The 18,341-nt window shown below is 42.3% G+C and overlaps 1 protein-coding gene across 1 annotated transcript in view; it reads left to right on the plus strand.

The window, feature by feature from the left end:
* The window catches only part of LOC130369119 (uncharacterized), a 70,724-nt gene that overhangs the window by 6,767 nt on the left and 45,616 nt on the right, over positions 1–18,341 (plus strand). The window contains exons 2-4 of the mRNA XM_056573908.1: positions 6,325–6,583; positions 7,048–7,188; positions 7,284–7,346. Coding sequence (XP_056429883.1) covers positions 6,365–6,583; positions 7,048–7,188; positions 7,284–7,346 — 423 coding nt within the window. The 5' untranslated portion in view covers positions 6,325–6,364. The remainder of the gene's footprint in view (positions 1–6,324; positions 6,584–7,047; positions 7,189–7,283; positions 7,347–18,341) is intronic.

Here is an 18,341-nt window from a genome sequence, read left to right on the forward strand (position 1 = left end):
GAGAGTTGCCTTGCTGTGTTTCTGACCCTTGTTCTGTGACCTGACCTTGTTCCTTTGCTGCCTGCCCTGACCTCCTGCTATCCTGACCAGGAGTTGCCATATCCTACCTGTGCCTCGAATCTCCTCAGCCGCCTGTGTGGTTGTGGAGCAAGACCATCCTGCTTTGTGGCGGGCTCTGGTGAAAACCAGCGGCACCTTAGGTTCCGCTCCCTGGTATGGTCCGAGTCATCTGCCACACAGGTCCAGCGGATCCACTACCACAAGTGTTCCTGTCTACTGAACCATGAGTGTTACAGTAAGATCCGGCAATGGATTCCGCAGAGGTACCCCTGCCTGATGTTGCGGATCTTTACTCCGTCGTGGTGCGACAATAGCAGCAGTTGGCCCGACAGGCGCAGCAGCTCACTCAGTTGCTGTTATTGGCCATACACAACTTCGGATCTCCATTGTACTTCGAGGGTAAAGGTAATCGTAACTTGAACCCAGATGACGCTGCAGGAGTAGGTGGAGAAACTTGAGCTGGTTGTGGCAGCAGCTGCCACAACCAGCTCAAGTTTATCCACCTACTCCTGCAGCGTCTTCTGGGTCCAAGTTACGATTACCTTTACCCTCGAAGTACGATGGAGATCCGAAGTTGTGTAGAGGCTTCATTACACAGTGCTCCTTGCATCTGGAGCTCGTGTCTGACCAGTTCCCGATGGAACGAGCTAAGGGGGCCTGGGCCGGAAAAGCCCTGGCCTGTGCTACGCCTCTTTAGGACTGCAGTGACCCGATCTCCTCCAATCCGGCGGCCTTTCTCTCTGAATTCTGCAGTGTCTTTGTCAAGGGAATTCCTCCGTTGGTGACTATGCAGTTCAATTCCGCACTTAAGCCTCTGAACTGGAATGAAATGTCGAGGCCTTGTGCGCTACTTTCAAAAAAGGAATGTCTAGCAGGATAAAACATGTTCTCGCTGCACGTAATCCTCCGACCTTCCTTGACTGAACTTATCCACCTGGTTACACGTATTGATTTGCATTTTGCTGAGCAACAGGAGGAGCTTCGTTTGGAGAGAGAACCTGTCCAATATCCTCGCTTGGCGCCTGTGTTCCAACATCCTCCTCTACAGTCTCCTGTACCTCTTGCTTAAGAGGCTATGCAAGTGGATCGTTTACGCTTGACGCAATAGGAGAGATCTTGAGGTCACTTAGAGAATTTGTGCCTATATTATGCTAGCTCTGAGCACTACCTCAAAGACTGTACTGTTCGTCATCAGCAGCCAGGAAATGCTCGCACCTAGGGCATGTGGGAGAGGCGTCCTTAGGTGTGAATACTACTTCTCCTCGCTTGACCATTACAGTACAAGTCTCCACTTCTGCCAAGATTTCCTTCAGCGCTACAGCATTTTTGGACTCGGATTCCGCAGGCGACTTTATTGATGCTGCTTTGGTCCATAAACATCATCTTCTTGTTACTCGGCTAGCCAAGCCTCTGTTCATCTCCTCTGTTAACAGACAAAACCTGGACTGTAAGGTGCTTTTCCGTACTGTGCCTCTCATCATGCAAGTGGGAGTGTTACATACAGAAAAGATTGAATTCTTTGTGCTGCCTCACTGTACTTCAGAGCTTCTTCTTGGCCTTCCTTGGCTCGGACATCATTCTCCGCAACTAGATTGGAGAACTGGAGAAATTTTACGCTGAGGACAGTTCTGTGAAAATCTTTGTCTCGGGTCAGTCCAGCCTAAAGTTTTTTCTTGTCCTCCTCCTTTGCCTGGTCTGCCTCCACCTTACCAAGACTTTTCAGATATATTCTGCATGAAGCAGGCCGAGTCCCTCCCTGCACATCGTCCTTACGATTGCCCCATTGATCTACTGCCTGGTACCACTCCTTCCTCGTGGAAGAATTTACCCATTGTCGGTTCCTAAAACCAAAGTCATGGCAGAGTACGAGATTCATCCTTAGGTCCTCTTATCCTGCCGGAGCAGGTTTCTTCTTTGTTGGGAAAAAGGATGGTTCTCTCGGCCCATGTATTGACTACAGGGGACTTAACAAAATCACGATCAAAAATAGTTATCCACTTCCTCTTATCTCCAAACTTTTTGACCGTCTCCGTGGAGCCAAGATCTTCTCCAAGTTGGACTTGCGGAGTGCATATAACTTATTCGTATCCGCGAGGGAGATGAATGGAAAACGGCCTTCAATACTTGTGATGGACATTTCAAATATCTCGTGATGCCTTTTACTCTTTGCAATGCTCCTGACGTTTTTCAAGAATTTGTTAATGATATATTCCGAGATCCTCTCTACACCTGTGTTGTCATGTACCCAAATGAAATCTTGATCTTCTCTACCAACTTAGAGGAGCATCGTACTCATTTCTGTCTGGTTCTACAACACCTTTGGAAGAATCATCTCTACACCAAACTGGAGAAATGTCTATTCAAGAAATCTAGTCTCCCGTTTCTCGGCTACATCGTTTCCTATCAAGGCCTGCAGATGGATCCAAAAAAGTTGTTTGCGGTATTGGATTGGCCTCGTCCTTCGGGCCTATGGGGTAATTCAATGCTTTCTGGGATTCGCAAACTATTGTTGTCAATTTATCCCACATTTCTCCTCCTTGGTTACTCTGATTGGGGCTCTCACTAAAAAGGGCACTAATCCTAAAACTCGGTCTCCTGAGGCCGAACAAGTATTCTCTTGTTTTGAGTCTGCGTTTGCCTCTGCTCCAGTGCTTTCTAGACCTGATCCGGAGAAGCCCTTTATTTTGGAGGTTGATGCCTCTTCTGTTGGAGCCGGAGTCGTTCTTACCCAGAAAAACACCAAGGGCAAGACTGTAACTTGTGGTTTCTTTTCTAGGACTTTCTCGCCAGCTGAAAGGAACTACTCCATTGGTGATCGAGAACTCCATGCTATTAAGCTTGCTTTGGAGAAATGGCGACATTTATTGGAAGGGTCATCGCATCCGGTCAGCATCTACACAGACCACAAGAATCTTCTGTATCTTCAGTCTGCTCAGCGATTGAATCCTCGCCAGGCAAGGTGGTTGTTTTTCTTCTCCCGATTCAACTTCTATATTAATTTCCATCCAGCTAACAGGAACATCAGAGCTGATGTACTCCCCCGGACCTCTGACGTATTAGGTTTGGACTCCACGCCAAGGCACATCATTCCTCCTGATCGCTTGGTTTCTGACGATATTCAGCAAGCTCCTCCTGGAAAATCCTTTGTGCCTGCCAGATTGAGACGCAAGGTACTGAAATGTGGTCATTCTTCTTTGCTTGCAGGTCATCCTGGAGTACGTAAGACTTTACTCCTGATCTCTCGGCACTACTGGTGGCCACATTTTGAACGTGATGTTTCTGATTTTGTTCATTCCTGTGACAACTGTGCCCGTGACATAATCCCTCAGCAGAGACCTGCTGGACTTTTACAACCTTTGCCCATTCCAGAGACCCCCTGGTCCCACATCGCTATGGATTTTATCACCGATCTGCCCATAATATCATGGTCATTTGGGTCATAGTTGATCGCTTCTCCAAGATGGCTCATTTCATCCCTCTACCTGGTCTTCCATCCGCTCCACAGCTGGCGAAGTACTTCTTGCTACATATCTTTCGTCTTCATGGTCTTCCACAGCATATTGTTTCGGATCGCGGAGTCCAGTTTTTTTCTAAGTTCTGGCGAGCTCTTTGTACCCGTCTTGACATCAATCTGGACTTCTCCTCTGCCTACCATCCTCAGTCCAATGGTCAGGTGGAGAGGGTTAATCAAATCCTGGAGACTTATCTTCGTCATTTTGTTTCAGCTTGCCAGGATGATTGGGTTGACCTTCTCTCTTGGGCAGAATTCTCATTTAACCATCTACGAGGTCTTCTCCCTTTTTTGTTATTTGTGGACTCTATTTCTGTTCTCCTCTTCCATTGCCTGTTTCTTCCGGTGTGCCAGCTGTTGATGAGCTTATCCATGACTTCGCTTCCATTTGGCAACAAACTGGACAGTCTTTATCTCGAGCTTCCTCTCGTATGATGGTATAGGCTGATAAGAGTCGAAAACTACCTCTGTCCTTTTCTTCTGGTGACAAGCTTAGCCCCCGCTACCTTGGTCCTTTTCAGGTGTTGCAAAAGATTAATCCTGTTTCCTACAAACTGTTTTCCGGCCACTTTACGTATTCCTAATTCATTTCATGTCTCCCTTCTTAAGCCTCTTGTCATTAACAGGTTTTCTCAAAAGAATCTTGCTCCCACGCCTGTCTCCGGCTCTTTTGATGTTTATAAGGTCAAAGAGATTATTGCCACCAAAATCGTGAGAGGTAAACTATTCTTCCTAGTTGACTGGGAGGGTTATGGTCCTGAGGAAAGATCTTGGGAGACAGAGGAAAATATCCTGGACTGTGACCTTCTCAAAAAATTTCTAAACCGCAAAAGGAGAAGGAAACCAAAGCGGGGAGGTACTGTCACTCCTTGCACTCTGGCCACACACGCTGCTGTGAGCGCATTGTCCCCCTTTCCCCTGCTGCCGGCTGGGCTGGGATTCACATCGTGGGACACACCCGCATGCGATTCCCAGCTCGCTCCTCCGGCTACACTTCTGAGGTAGCCGGAAGGCTTACCTCTGTTCCAGTGTCAGCTGCTGCGCTATAAATGATAAAACCTGGCAGGGCCAGGCTTTATCAATCGAGCGCAGAGCACGCAGATCAATGTAGTTCTATGAACTACATTGATCTCTATGAGGAATCTAATGATTCCTCCTAAAATTCCTAAATTGCTAAAAAAAAACTATTAAAAAAACCCGCCCATTAACCCCTATCATATTAAAAGTTTAAATCACCCCCCTTTACCCAAATTCCATATATGTTATTTTTACTGAAAAGTGCTCTGCATAGAATCAGAAGCCCCCAAAAGTTACAAAATGCCTTTTTTCCCTTCTATTTAGCCCCACAAATATTTATTTTCTGGTTTCGCCGTAGATTATGTGGTGAAATTATTGATGCCATTACAAAGTAAAATTGGTGGCACAAAAACAAGTCCTCATTTGGGTCTGTAGGTGGAAAATTTAAAGCGTTATGATTTCTAGAAAGTGAGGAGGGAAAAATGAAAGTTCAAAAATGAAAAAACCTGTGGTGCTTAAGGGGTTATATTAGCTTTTTATGTTCTTTTTCCTTTTCACAAAAAAATCCTTTTTACCTGTTATACTATGCTGCAGTACATCTGTCCAGCAGAACAGTATAAATGTCATTCAGGGACAGAACTATAGGGGGGGCAGAGGTAGCAGTTGCACCAGAGCCCTTGTGTCTAATGTGGCCAAAGGCACATCTGACCCGTAAGAGACTAGTAGTATAATTGGCACATGGGACCCTGTTGCAGATTTAGCATTGGGTCCCAAAAGCTACAAGTTATACTTGTGAGAGAGTAAGAGAGTGATAACATAAAATTTAAGACACCTGCTCCCTATTCCCACCTGAGATCTTATATCACTAATGACATGACTTTGGTGAGAAAAAATGGTTAATATGGCCTAATTTGGACATATCCACTTAGGTTTGTATTAACTTTTGCCACCAAGAGTTTGAACATTAATGTTTGAGTGTTGAGTTATTTTGAGGGGACAGCAACATTAAACACTGTTATACAGGCTGTGTAGTCTATTACTTGACATTGTAGCAGAGCATTGTTTCCTCAGTGTTGTCACATGACAAGATATAATAAAATGAGACCCCCCCTCGATCTCCTGTACAGGGCCCCAGCTCTCCCCGTGCAGGAGGCGTGTCGGCCGCAGCATGAGGCTGTGGCTGACATGCACCCTCCATGGATCTCTACTGGAGAGGCGGAGATGCAGCGTTCGTGCATTCCCGCCTCCCATAGAGCTGAATGGAGGGGGCGAGTCTGTCGACCTCTTAGTGAGGTTGACGACACGAGCATTAGTTACGCAGAGTCGAGGCTGGTCCCTGTATGGAAGATCGCAAGGTCCCAGTGTTCGGACCCCCCACGATCAGACACTTATCCTCTATCCCGCTAATCGAGGATAAGGGTCTATGGCTGCAGTACTCCTTTAAAGGTGTTACACAATCCATTTTTAAATTGCTTGGCCAAAATCTATACACTACTCTACAAAAGCCACTGGACTAGCCACTGGAATGCTCTTACAGGAAAATAATGACATTATAAGAGTGATTAAGAGTTCTAATGGTTTAAATGCAGCACATATATTTTATATATACAATAATATATTTTAGGTTTTGCAAACTGATATAGATTTATATTTATATTGGATTTTTTGACTAACCAGTTAATTTATTATATTATTATATTAATCGTTGATTTACTTCATGACAAATGTATTTTCAGATTTTAGTGTAAAACTTTGCTATTGAAACGTAAATCCATAATGGGCACAGGAGCTTCCAAAACCCATTCAGCAAACAAGGAAAATGTAGGCGATAATGAGGAAAGAGCAACTGTGATTCAGAATGGTTCAGCATCCACTCTGCCTGATAATACTTCCATTAGACAGCAAATTGTACAGTCAAGACCAGAGGATGAAGAAATAGCAGATGACATTGAGAAAATGGTTCAAATTACACAGGGACATCAAGGGAGTGAAAAGGTATGTTTTTGTCTTTTAGGTTTTTATTATGATTAGCAAAAAGAGGGGAAAAAACAGCGGCACAGAAAAAAGCTATGGAAAAATATGGGTGCTCCAGATCTGTGCCACAGTATTGTAGCAGAAAGAAATATGTCTCTACGCGATACAAAAGTTGCTTTAGAAAGACTAACAAAGCTGAAACATTCTATAGTGTAATAAAGGAACAGTGGATATGGAGTGCAGCCTCGTGTCAGAATTTTTTTCTTTTTAAAAGATTTATTCATTATTTGGGCAACTCTGTGTGGGTTTTATTAGTGTTTTTAAGATGTAGTGCAATAAGCAGATATAAGCGCAATAAACATGTGTTGAGGACTATTGTAAAATATAATTAATATAGCTCAAATAAAATGGTTTCCAAAGGAGTATGTGTAATTTACATTATACCTGTGAAGAGTTCTAAAAATAATTTTAGTCTCCTGGCACAGACAAATCTCCAGACTGGAACACAGATTCCTCTGGAAACAGAAGATGTCTCTGTGACGTTTGAAAGCTTCCATCACCAGAATGGAACTCTCTATACATGTTTTACTCAGAATGGCATCAGAATGTATTTTGATGATGAAAAGGTAAGCATGAAGACCTGCATATTCACAATTCTAATACATTCTCCTGGTATTGTTGCCTAATGAATGTTTAATATTTAATATTTTATTTTATATAGGGGATTGTTCCATTTCCACCAGAACTTTACAGCCAAGGAAAGTTCCTTGATAGTCATGATGAGGTAGTTTTTTTTATTTTTAACAAGGCTACATTTAAATAAATATTTGCTTGCAATTTTGCTTCCGTCATGTCCTTACTGTCAAACAACTGTGCTGTGTTTGTACAATTGTAAAGCAAAATAGTGCAGATTTAGAATAGAGTGAGCTCAGGAGCTACGCCCCATCCATACACAGCAGGTTCTGATTGTTAACTACAGCTTACACCACCAATAACTGGCAGGATTTGACAGAACTCCAATGCCACCTGTTAAAACCCCTAGCTACTGTAGTATCATATTACTTGCTTCCCTCTACACTAAGATGGCAACCTGTATGTAAGTTTAAGATGGTAGTTGAGGGCCCAGTGATGGCCTCTAGGTCTGTGGCAGTACCAATAAAAGCTAAAACTTGCTGCAAATACAAGCTTTAGTGTCCGCATCCTGAACTGGTCTGCAGCACACAGTCTCCATGTTCTTGCCTGTTATAAACAATCTTTTCCTTGCCTCTGGGTTGCCATCTTCTGTGTATCTTATGTATATTGTTGGTTTGTTTTCTAGCTACTCTATTGCATTCTGATTTTGTACTGTACCACTCTGTCACCGACTTTTGTTGTTTGATCCTGATTTTATGTTTGTGTGTGCATTCCCTGTTAGTGTTTGTTAATCCTATTATGCCCTGAATTTTTTCCTTTACTTCTATACTGCTTGTTACTTTGACTTTGCTACACCCTGCACCTCAGTAACATAGGGACTGGCACTGGAACATGGTTGGGGCTACCCTATGAAGGAGGTGGGCACCCCAAAAGGCAGGGACAGCAGGTGCAAGTCAATTCAGGGCGAATTTGTGCAGCCAACCTGCAGCCAGTAAATGCCAATTTAGGGTATCTGCAGCGTATTTCAAGCTGCGAGAAATACGCTGTGGATCTGCAATGAGCAGACACATATGGTTATCCGGCCACAGCCCTATGTGTGACGTAAGGTGTGAAGGCTAAATCTCACGTTGGAGCGCATTCGCCACACGAAATACAATGTGGATGTGGTAAGACCCAACCCTCAAACAACTTTGAAAAAATCATTGAAGATAAGTAGCAGCAATATATCTTAATAGAGAAAAATGCTTCCTTTTTCACTGATTATTGTTAACCACTATAAAAAATCTGTAGTAAACATAGGACTTTCAGCTTCACTGAGGGAGCAGGTTATACTTTCTATGGAAGTCTATGAGGAGGAACAGTTAGGGGAAGGGGATAAGGGAGGTAGAATGAGAGTGCAGAAAGAGATATAGAAAAACTGAGATGCTGCAGGCTTGTCTCACCCCAGAGCTGAGTTAACAGTTTAGACTGCGCTATAATGTCCTCCACACTACTGTTACTTCTCAAGGTTTGTTAGAGAGAAAGGAGAGCAGTATCCCATGGTTTCTGTGTTTATGTAGTGTACAGGAGCCATCATAGAAGAAGTCTGCATCCACTCTGGAGCTGAGCTCGGGGAAAGTTGACACTTAGAAATGGAGCTTTGAGAAAAGTGACCAGTTGAAATTTCTGATATGCAAGTTATATAACAGTCAGAAAGAAAAAAAATCCACTTCTCATATACACATACATGACAGCTTATCTTGAAAAGTCAGCTGGAACAAGTAACACTTGAGCGTGCCTCATACCTGGTGGGACCTGTATGCAGGTGGGACCCATGGCTAATGATGGACATCACCAATCAGGCTGATGTCCAGCATTAACCCTATGGCACAGCAATGTTAAGTGTAAGCAATCGAATTATTGCAGGTAATAGTTCCCTATGGGGGAACACAAAAATAGTGAAGTAGTGAAACTTATAAAAATAAGGTAATAAATTTGAATACGCACCTTCCCTAATAAAAGTTTAAATCACTCCCCTTTTCCCATGTTTCAAATAAAATTATGTAAACAAGAATCAACATAAACATATTTGGTATTGCCACATGTGGAAATATCTAAACTATTGAAATATAATATTTATGAAACCGCAAGGTTAATTGCTTAACGTAAAAAAAACACCAAAGTCCATAATTGCTGTTTAATGGTCACTTCATATACCAGATCAAAAAGTCCCATCAAAACAAAAATGGTACTGATAAAAACTATTGATCTAGGCACAAAAAATTAGCCATCATGTAGCCCAGTATATTTAAATATTTAAGTGTTATAGGATTTAGAAGACCATTTTAGGAACATGAATTTTCTTACAGAAAGTGATAATTTTAAGCCCCTTAACCCCTTAAGGACTCAGCCCATTTTGGCCTTAAGGACTCAGACAATTTAATTTTTACGTTTTCATTTTTTCCTCCTCGCCTTCTAAAAATCATAACTCTTTTATATTTTCATCCACAGACTAGTATGAGGGCTTGTTTTTTGCGCGACCAGTTGTCCTTTGTAATGACATCACTCATTATATCATAAAATGTATTGCGCAACCAAAAAACACTATTTTTGTGGGGAAATTAAAACGAAAAACGCAATTTTGCTAATTTTGGAAGGTTTCGTTTTCACGCCGTACAATTTATGGTAAAAATGACGTGTGTTCTTTATTCTGAGGGTCAATACGATTAAAATGATACCCATTATTATATACTTTTATATTATTGTTGTGCTTAAAAAAAATCACAAACTTTTTAACCAAATTAATACGTTTATAATCCCTTTATTTTGATGACCTATAACTTTTTTATTTTTCCGTATAAGCGGCGGTATGGGGGCTCATTTTTTGCGCCATGATCTGTACTTTTTTTTGATACCACATTTGCATATAAAAAACTTTTAATACATTTTTATAATTTTTTTTTAATAAAATGTATTAAAAAAGTAGGAATTTTGGACTTTTAAAATTTTTTTTCGTTCACGCCGTTCACCGTACGGGATCATTAACATTTTATATTAATAGTTCGGACATTTACGCACGTGGCGATACCAAATATGTCTATAAAAAATGTTTTTTACGCTTTTTGGGGGTAAAATAGGAAAAAACGGACGTTTTACTTTTTTATTGGGGGAGGGGATTTTTCACTTTTTTTTTACTTTTACTTTTACATTTTTTTACATTTTTTTTTACACTTGAATAGTCCCCATAGGGGACTATTCATAGCAATACCATGATTGCTAATACTGATCTGTTCTATGTATAGGACATAGAACAGATCAGTATTATCGGTCATCTCCTGCTCTGGTCTGCTCGATCACAGACCAGAGCAGGAGACGCCGGGAGCCGCACGGAGGAAGGTGAGGGGACCTCCGTGCGGCGTTATGAATGATCGGATCCCCGCAGCAGCACTGCGGGCGATCCGATCGTTCATTTTAATCGCGAACTGCCGCAGATGCCAGGATCTGTATTGATCCCGGCACCTGAGGGGTTAATGGCGGACGCCCGCGAGATCGCGGGCGTCGGCCATTGCCGGCGGGTCCCTGGCTGCGATCAGCAGCCGGGATCAGCCGCGCATGACACGGGCATCGCTCCGATGCCCGCGGTTATGCTTAGGACGTAAATGTACGTCCTGGTGCGTTAAGTACCACCTCACCAGGACGTACATTTACGTCCTGCGTCCTTAAGGGGTTAAGGACCAAGCCCATTTTGGCCTTAAAGGGGTACTCCGGTGGAAAAAAACCTGGCTCCAGAAAGTTAAACAGATTTGTAAATTACTTCTATTAAAAAATCTTAACCCTTCCAGTACTTATCAGCTGCTGTATACTACAGAGGAAGTTGTTCTTTCCCGTCTGAACACAGTGCTCTCTGCTGACACCTCTGTCTGTGTCAGGAACTGTCCAGAGTAGGAACAAATCCCCATAGAAAACCTCTCCTGCTCTGGACAGTTCCTGACATGGACAGAGGTGTCATCAGAGAGCACTGTGGTCAGACAGAAAAGAACAACTAAACTTCCTCTGGAACAGCAGCTGATAAGTACCAGAAGGATTAAGATTTATTAATAGAAGTAATTTACAAATCTGTTTAAAGGGATTATCCACTATATGGTGATTTTACTACATACCTACCAAGCTATCTTTTTGTGAACTGGGTATTTCCTGTTGGAGTTCCATGTTTGTAAGTGTTAAAGGGGTGTTCCAGGCAAAAACTTTTTTTTATATATCAACTGGCTCCGGAAAGTTAAACAGATTTGTAAATTACTTCTATTAAAAAATCTTAATCCTTCCAATAGTTATTAGCTTCTGAAGTTGAGTTGCTGTTTTCTGTCTAACTACTTTCTGATGACTCACGTCCCGGGAGCTGTCCAGCTCCTATGGGGATATTCTCCCATCATGCAAGGGATATTCTCCCATCATGCACAGCTCCCGTGACGTGACATCATCATTGAGCAGTTAGACAGAAAACTTCAGAAGCTAATAACTATTGCAAGGATTAAGATTTTTTAATAGAAGTAATTTACAAATCTGTTTAAATTTCCGTAGCCAGTTGATAAATAAATAAAAGTTTTTGCCCGGAATACCCCTTTAAGTTACATTCCTCCCTCCCACACATCAGCCACCCCACCCATTGCAGCACAAATGAGCTGCATCCATTCATAATACCAGTATTTTCTAACCAGGGTGCCCACAGCTGTTGCAAAATGATCTCTCTCCCACCCAGCGGTCGCTCTACCCATTGAAGCAGGACTGGCTCCTCTTGCACAACTGATTAGTGATGTCACATTTCGATGTACTACAACCTGGGAAAACTCGAGACCTGAGTCATTTTATATGCTATTAAAAATAAATATTGGTCAATGTGGTCAATTGGGCTGAGGTAACTTCCACCCCCCCCCCCCCCCCCCTGACTCTTTTAGGGCTTAATATTGAAAAAGCCTTAGACTCTGTTTCCTGGATGTACCTTTTTGGCTTCCTCTGTAAAATGGGCTTTTAGGGCCCGTTTGTTGACGCTTTAAGGGTTCTTTACTCCGAACCTAGGGGGTTTCTCAAATTCCCTTCACCAAATCCAGCCCCTATCTCTATTGAACATGGTACCCGCCAGGGATGCCCCCTCTCTCCAGTGCTATTTGCTCTGGCGATGGAGCCCCTGGCGGTGCTTATATGTGATCACCCAGACATCAGGGAAGTTCAGATTGCTAGCTCTTCTTACCTCACTAATCCTTTTGCTGATGACCTGCTACTTACCCTTACCTCTCCATTTGTTTCCCTTCCCAATCCCTTCTCTCTTCTGGACTGTTTCTCAATGGTTTCTGGTCTAAAGGTTTATCAATGTAAATCTGATGTCCTTTATTGTCAGACTCCTCTTCCTACCCAAAAGTTTATCTCTTTCAACTTTGACTTACCTTCTTCCTCTTCCTCCATTCCCTATCTAGGTGTTGCCCTTCTATCTTCTATGTCCCCCTCCATGAACTGAACTGTTCTCCTCTTTTTAAGGCACTCCAGGAGGACCTTGCTAAATGGGATGTTCCCCACATTTCCTGAATGGGTCACATTCACTCCATAAAGATGGTTCTCCTCCCTCGCCTTCTTTACTTCTTTCGTACTCTTCCCATTCCTGTCCGGGTCTCAGATCTCCATGCTTTTCAGGCTGATATTTTATGATTTATATGGAGAGGCCTACGGCCTCGTATCTCAAAGAAAATTATTTCACAAGTCACTGGGAGGTCTTTCTGTTCCTAATTTAGTCATATACTATCAGGCAGCTAGACTAGCGCAGCTCCTACTTTGTAATGCTAGGTCAGGATATCCTAGATGGGTTTCTCTTGAAAATGATCTGGTGGCACCCCATACTCTGCTCCCTGATGTGGCTCAAAACGCTTACCTCCTCCTATTTACCTACTATTGCTCTTCTACCCCGTTATTCCCTCCTCCTCTGGTGGTTCAAGCTTTCCCTACAGTCTTCTATCTCTCCAGCTCTCGGCCTTTCTTTTCGAACCCCTCTTTCTCCCCGGTCTGGATTGTGTGAGCTTTACATGGTGGCATTCCCAAAAATTGTCTACAGGACTTTTTAGTTGGGCGACGGCTCATGTCTGTTTCTACATTTCGAAACAGACTTTCCCTCCGCTGTCTGAGTCGTTTAGAATATCTCAGTTTTTTTACATTTTTTTTATTCCATAACGGGGTCTGCCTCTGAAATATTCCCTACCTATTATGAAGCTATGGCTTTATATACCCCCTTACTCCCAGGGCCCCTTTCCCGGATATACTCTTCCTCTAACCGGCCCCCTCCTGAAACGAAACTCCCCTTTATGACTCAGTGGGAATCAGAACTACATTTCACCCATTCCGTTCCTAGGTGGCATTCCTGTTGTCAGCACTTAACTAAGGGGAGTTAGCAGGTGTCTTTAGTGGAGACAGCTGTTAAAGTTCTCCATCGCACCTATTATGTTCCTGTACGCTTACATTCTATATACTCTATGGTCCCCCCAGAGTGTTATAGGGGTTGCTCTGTTGCTGGATCCATGGGTCATATTTGGTGGCAATGCCCTGTGGTCATTGCCTTCTGGAGGAAAGTATTGAACTTTATCTCTACAATGTTAAATATACACTGGCCTCTCAGCCCAGCAGCTTGTCTCCTGGGCGACAGGCCTCCCCATATAAGATATGCTCCCTTTAAATTAGCCCAATTTATATTGCTGGTGACTAGAATTCATATTGCCTCCAGATGGCGATTCCCTCTTCTTTCCTTCTCGAGGGTGGTTAACCGGATTAATACCATCATGCTCTCTGAAAAAATGTCAGATACCCTTGATTTGTTCTATTGAGTGTGGCAGACGTGGCTCGACTCTTCTTATACCTCTGATGTCTTCTTTTATTTATGCCGCCTTTGACTGTATGCCCTGATTTTTATTGTTTTTCTGTAATCTTCCCCGTCCATTTATTACCTTACCACATGCCCATCTGTACACCCCCTTTTGTTTTCTACTTGACCCTCTTTTGGGAACCGTGTTCCCTACTCCCTCCCCTGTTCCATGTCCCTCATATTGCACTGCATCTTCCCACTCCCTGTTCCCCACCCTGATTTTATGGTTTTCTGTACCTGTATAATGTACTAGACTTCTAACTTGCTGCGCCCTGATTTGGGATGCTCGACAAGCTGTATGTGAGTTTTATATTCCCGTCAACCCGTTTGACACCAAAAATAAATATTGGGGCAAAAATCAAATAATAAGGTACAGACACTATATTCTGAACTACATTAACTTTACAGCCCCTGTAGCATAGTCAAAGAAAAAAAAATTCCTGGAATACCCCTTTAACTTTTTGGCACTAGTCGATTTGAAAAATATTTTTTTCCACTGGAGTACCCCTTTAAGGACGGGGACAATTTTCATTTTTGCATTTTCTTATTTCCACCTCTCCTTTAAATATTCATAACATTTTTCACCTACAGACCCATATGAGGGCTTATTTTTTGCCCAAACAATTGTACTTTGTAATGGCATCTTTCATTTTACAATAAATTATACGGCGCAACCAAAAAAATGTTTTTTGGTGAGTGAAAATTTATAAGAAAACTGCAATTTTTTGGGGGTTTTGGTTTTTACGCAGTGCACTTATGGAAAAAATTATACATTATCTTTATTCTGAGGTTAATATGATTAAAACGATACCCAATTTGTAATTAAAAAAAACAACTTTCTTAAACAAAATTGACGTGCATAAAATTGTCATTTCCTGACCCCTTTTAAATTTTTCCGCATACAGTGATGTATGGGGGCTCATTTTATGCGCTGTGATCTGTAGTATTTTTTCAAAATATGATATGATTCAAAATCTGTATTTTTTAAATCCTTTACTGTGCAGGATCATAAACATTATATTTTAAATAGTTTTTTTTTTTTTTCAAATGGAAAAATAAGGGATGGTTTTATATAATTTTTGAAACTTTTTTTATTTTACACTTTGCATGTTCCCATAGGGGACTTTTATATGCAATCATTATATTACATTTACTGTATAATGCTATGCCAATGACATAGCATTACACAGTAAGATCGGCAATCCACTGATATACATCATTGAATCTACAATAGAGCATCAGGAGGCAGGTAAGGGTACCCTCTTCCGCCATTTTGGCTCACGGAACCCCCGCGATCACTGAGCTCCACTTTTACTTTAGACGTTGTGTTTGGTATTGATCATGGCATCTAAAGGGTTAATTGCCGGGCAGGGTGGGATCGCCGCTGCCCAGCATAAGCAGTGAGTGTGAGGCTACTAATAGTAGCCAACACTCACTGCTCGGAAGTGAGCGCAGCTCCTGTGCTCGCTTCAAAGCCGCTTAAGGATTCAGGACGTACAGGTATGCCCTTGGTCCATGGGCACTCTCATTAAAACAAATTTTTGCTATTGCACTCCTTATGGTAGATACAAAAATCTTTCTTATGAGGTTTTCTATGTTTTATTTGTGTTTAAAAAAAGATGCCACTAGGTGTCTCCCTACATGTCCAGAGCACCCCCCCCCCCCCCCCCCCATCTTTTGCACAGACTTTGGGCTCCTGTTGGCCTGGCAGAAGTCCAAAATCAGGAAATGCAGTCTCGAGTGCTGAGGGGGGGGGGGGTGTGCAGCCTTAGCCAATCATAGCTCATCTCACACATTGAACTGCTCTGGGCTGTGTGTAGCAGAGTGAGGGAGGAATTCTCCCCTGTATGGCTTCAGATGATGTCACACTTGCTGGGGAACGCCCCTTCCCAGTCTGTGAATCTGACTGAGCAGAAAATACAGAGCAATGTCAAGGTAGAAAACTAACAAATAATAAAAATAAAGGCAGGGGGTGGTTTATCATGATGAAGGCAGTGAACTGGGAGGATTATAACATTTAACAAAATCTTGACAGGTACTCTTTAAGACAGCTACTCTTTAAGTACCAGGACGCAAGGGCATACCTCTATGCGCTTCATCCTTAACAGGTTAAAAAGTAGCAAAACAAATAAAACCTATATAAATTGGGCATTGTTGTAATCATATTGACCTACATAGTAAAAATAATGTTTCATTTTATAAGTTTCATTTTTACACTGTAAACTGTGCACTGTAAAATGGTGTTTTTTATTTTTATTTATTTTGCCCCACAAAAAATGTGATTTTGTTTCTCCGTAGATTTTGAGGTAAAATATGCAAGCCCTCATTTGGGTCTGTAGGTTGAAAAATTAAAGCATTGTAGGAAGGAGGGAAAAATTAAAATGCAAAAAAAAAAAAAGTACCTATTTCCAGAATCTGCTGCAGATTTGATGCTGTATTCTTTTTTTAGTTACATTATTATTTCTGCAGTAGATCTGTTTTGAATGTACCCTAAACCTGCAATAATATGTGGTAAAACTATATGACATTTTGGCTGCTTATCAGCTGCCGCTGACTGCTCTGTGTGGCTTTAGGCCGCTTTTACACATGCATTTTATTCACGTTTTAAGCATCTAAAAAATGCTTTGTGTTTCAGTGGTTTAAAGGATTAAAGCGCAACTGTCATGAACTCTGGGTGCTATAACCTACACACAGCCTTTGTACTGTGTGCAGATGATGTGTACAGCATTGTTTTTACCTTATTTCTGCAGGCTTTCATCACCCCAAAAAATGCTTTTGATCACAGCCAGACACAATCGGATAGGCGTGGCTAGAGGATTGAAACACAGTTCCCAGCGCATGCGCCCCTCAGCTCATCTAACGTGCGCGCTGCCGAGTGTTATCCAGGCAAGCGCTCGCTCCCCTAGTGAGTGCTCGCTTCGGCCACTGTCTGCCTCCTCAGTGCGCCTGTGCCAATCACACAGCGGTCCCAGCGCTGACACAGGGGGTGTGCGTGGCGGCGGCAGGACATAGCGTACCTTGCGCCACACCTATCTGACTGTGTGTGGCTGTGATCAAAAGCATTTTTTTGGGGTGATGAAAGCATGCAGAAATAAGGTAAAAACGGTGCTGTACACACCATCTGCACACTGTACAAAGGCTGTGTGTAGGTTATAGCACCCAGAGTTCATGACAGTTGCACTTTAAATGGACACTGTCAGATTAAAAGACCACAATACAATCCAGGACATAATTCTCTCTGATTGCAGCATCATTTTTGTCCAAGCTGAAGCATAGACAGGGAGAAAGTTCAGTAAGTGATGGCGGGACTACCATAGTACTTAGTATAAAACAGAGGGGGGGGGGGTTACAAAGCAGGAAGTTAATGCATGGCAAGTGAGGGCGTGCTCAGTGCTTGCCTCTGGCATGCTCCTTCCTGAGCAGTGGATGTCAGAATGAGTGAGCATTTGCCTAGCCAAATACAGAGGCTAGGCACATAAAATGTACAAGTACACTTTAAAACATAGTAAATAAGTACGGTCATTTCTCCACGGTAATCAGATTGTGATTAAGAAGTATAGAAAACAAAATGGAAGGCAGCTGGTGAAGTGAACAGGGCTAAGCAAGATATTAACTTAAAATCATAAGAGATGTGAGTCACAGAGTGCAAACCAATTTTCATCTCCCCAGTTCAAGCACAGTTCTTGTGTTGCTGTATCTCCTTATGTGAACTTCATGCTCTTGTCTACTGGATTCAAGTGTTCAATGGATCCTTGTATTTAGTAGAGGAATAAACAAAAACTAGTTAGACAGTTCAGACTTTTTGCCTCTCAAAATGCACTAGAAAAATAGTGAAAGGCTGTACTTGCCAGGATGTTAAGGTACAGTAGGGGAAATTTGTAAGTCATGTATGACAAAATTGGCATAATTGGCATATAAAAGTAAAAAGATTAAGCACAAGCCGTATTTGCTACATTTTTCAATTATGCACCACTCACTGCACTTTTCTGAAATGCGGGCTGGGCCTAGCAGAAGAGGGTCTCAAAACATTTACTAATATTTCCACTAGTCAATTATAGCATAAATTTACTCCAGTTTGTAATTGGTGTAGATTGCGGCATACAGACAGTCGAAGAGGCATCAAATTAATGAAGCAGCCAGTGTTTCTTAATAAATTTGTACATCTTACTTCAATGGATTTTAGAAAGCCGGCCTTCAATAAATTTCAGCCTATTGTGCTTTCCAGCGCGGTTATGGCCAGGGCGGGACTCTTGAATCACAACATGATTT

This window comes from Hyla sarda, chromosome 4 (genome assembly GCF_029499605.1).
Source record: "Hyla sarda isolate aHylSar1 chromosome 4, aHylSar1.hap1, whole genome shotgun sequence".
Taxonomy (NCBI): domain Eukaryota; kingdom Metazoa; phylum Chordata; class Amphibia; order Anura; family Hylidae; genus Hyla; species Hyla sarda.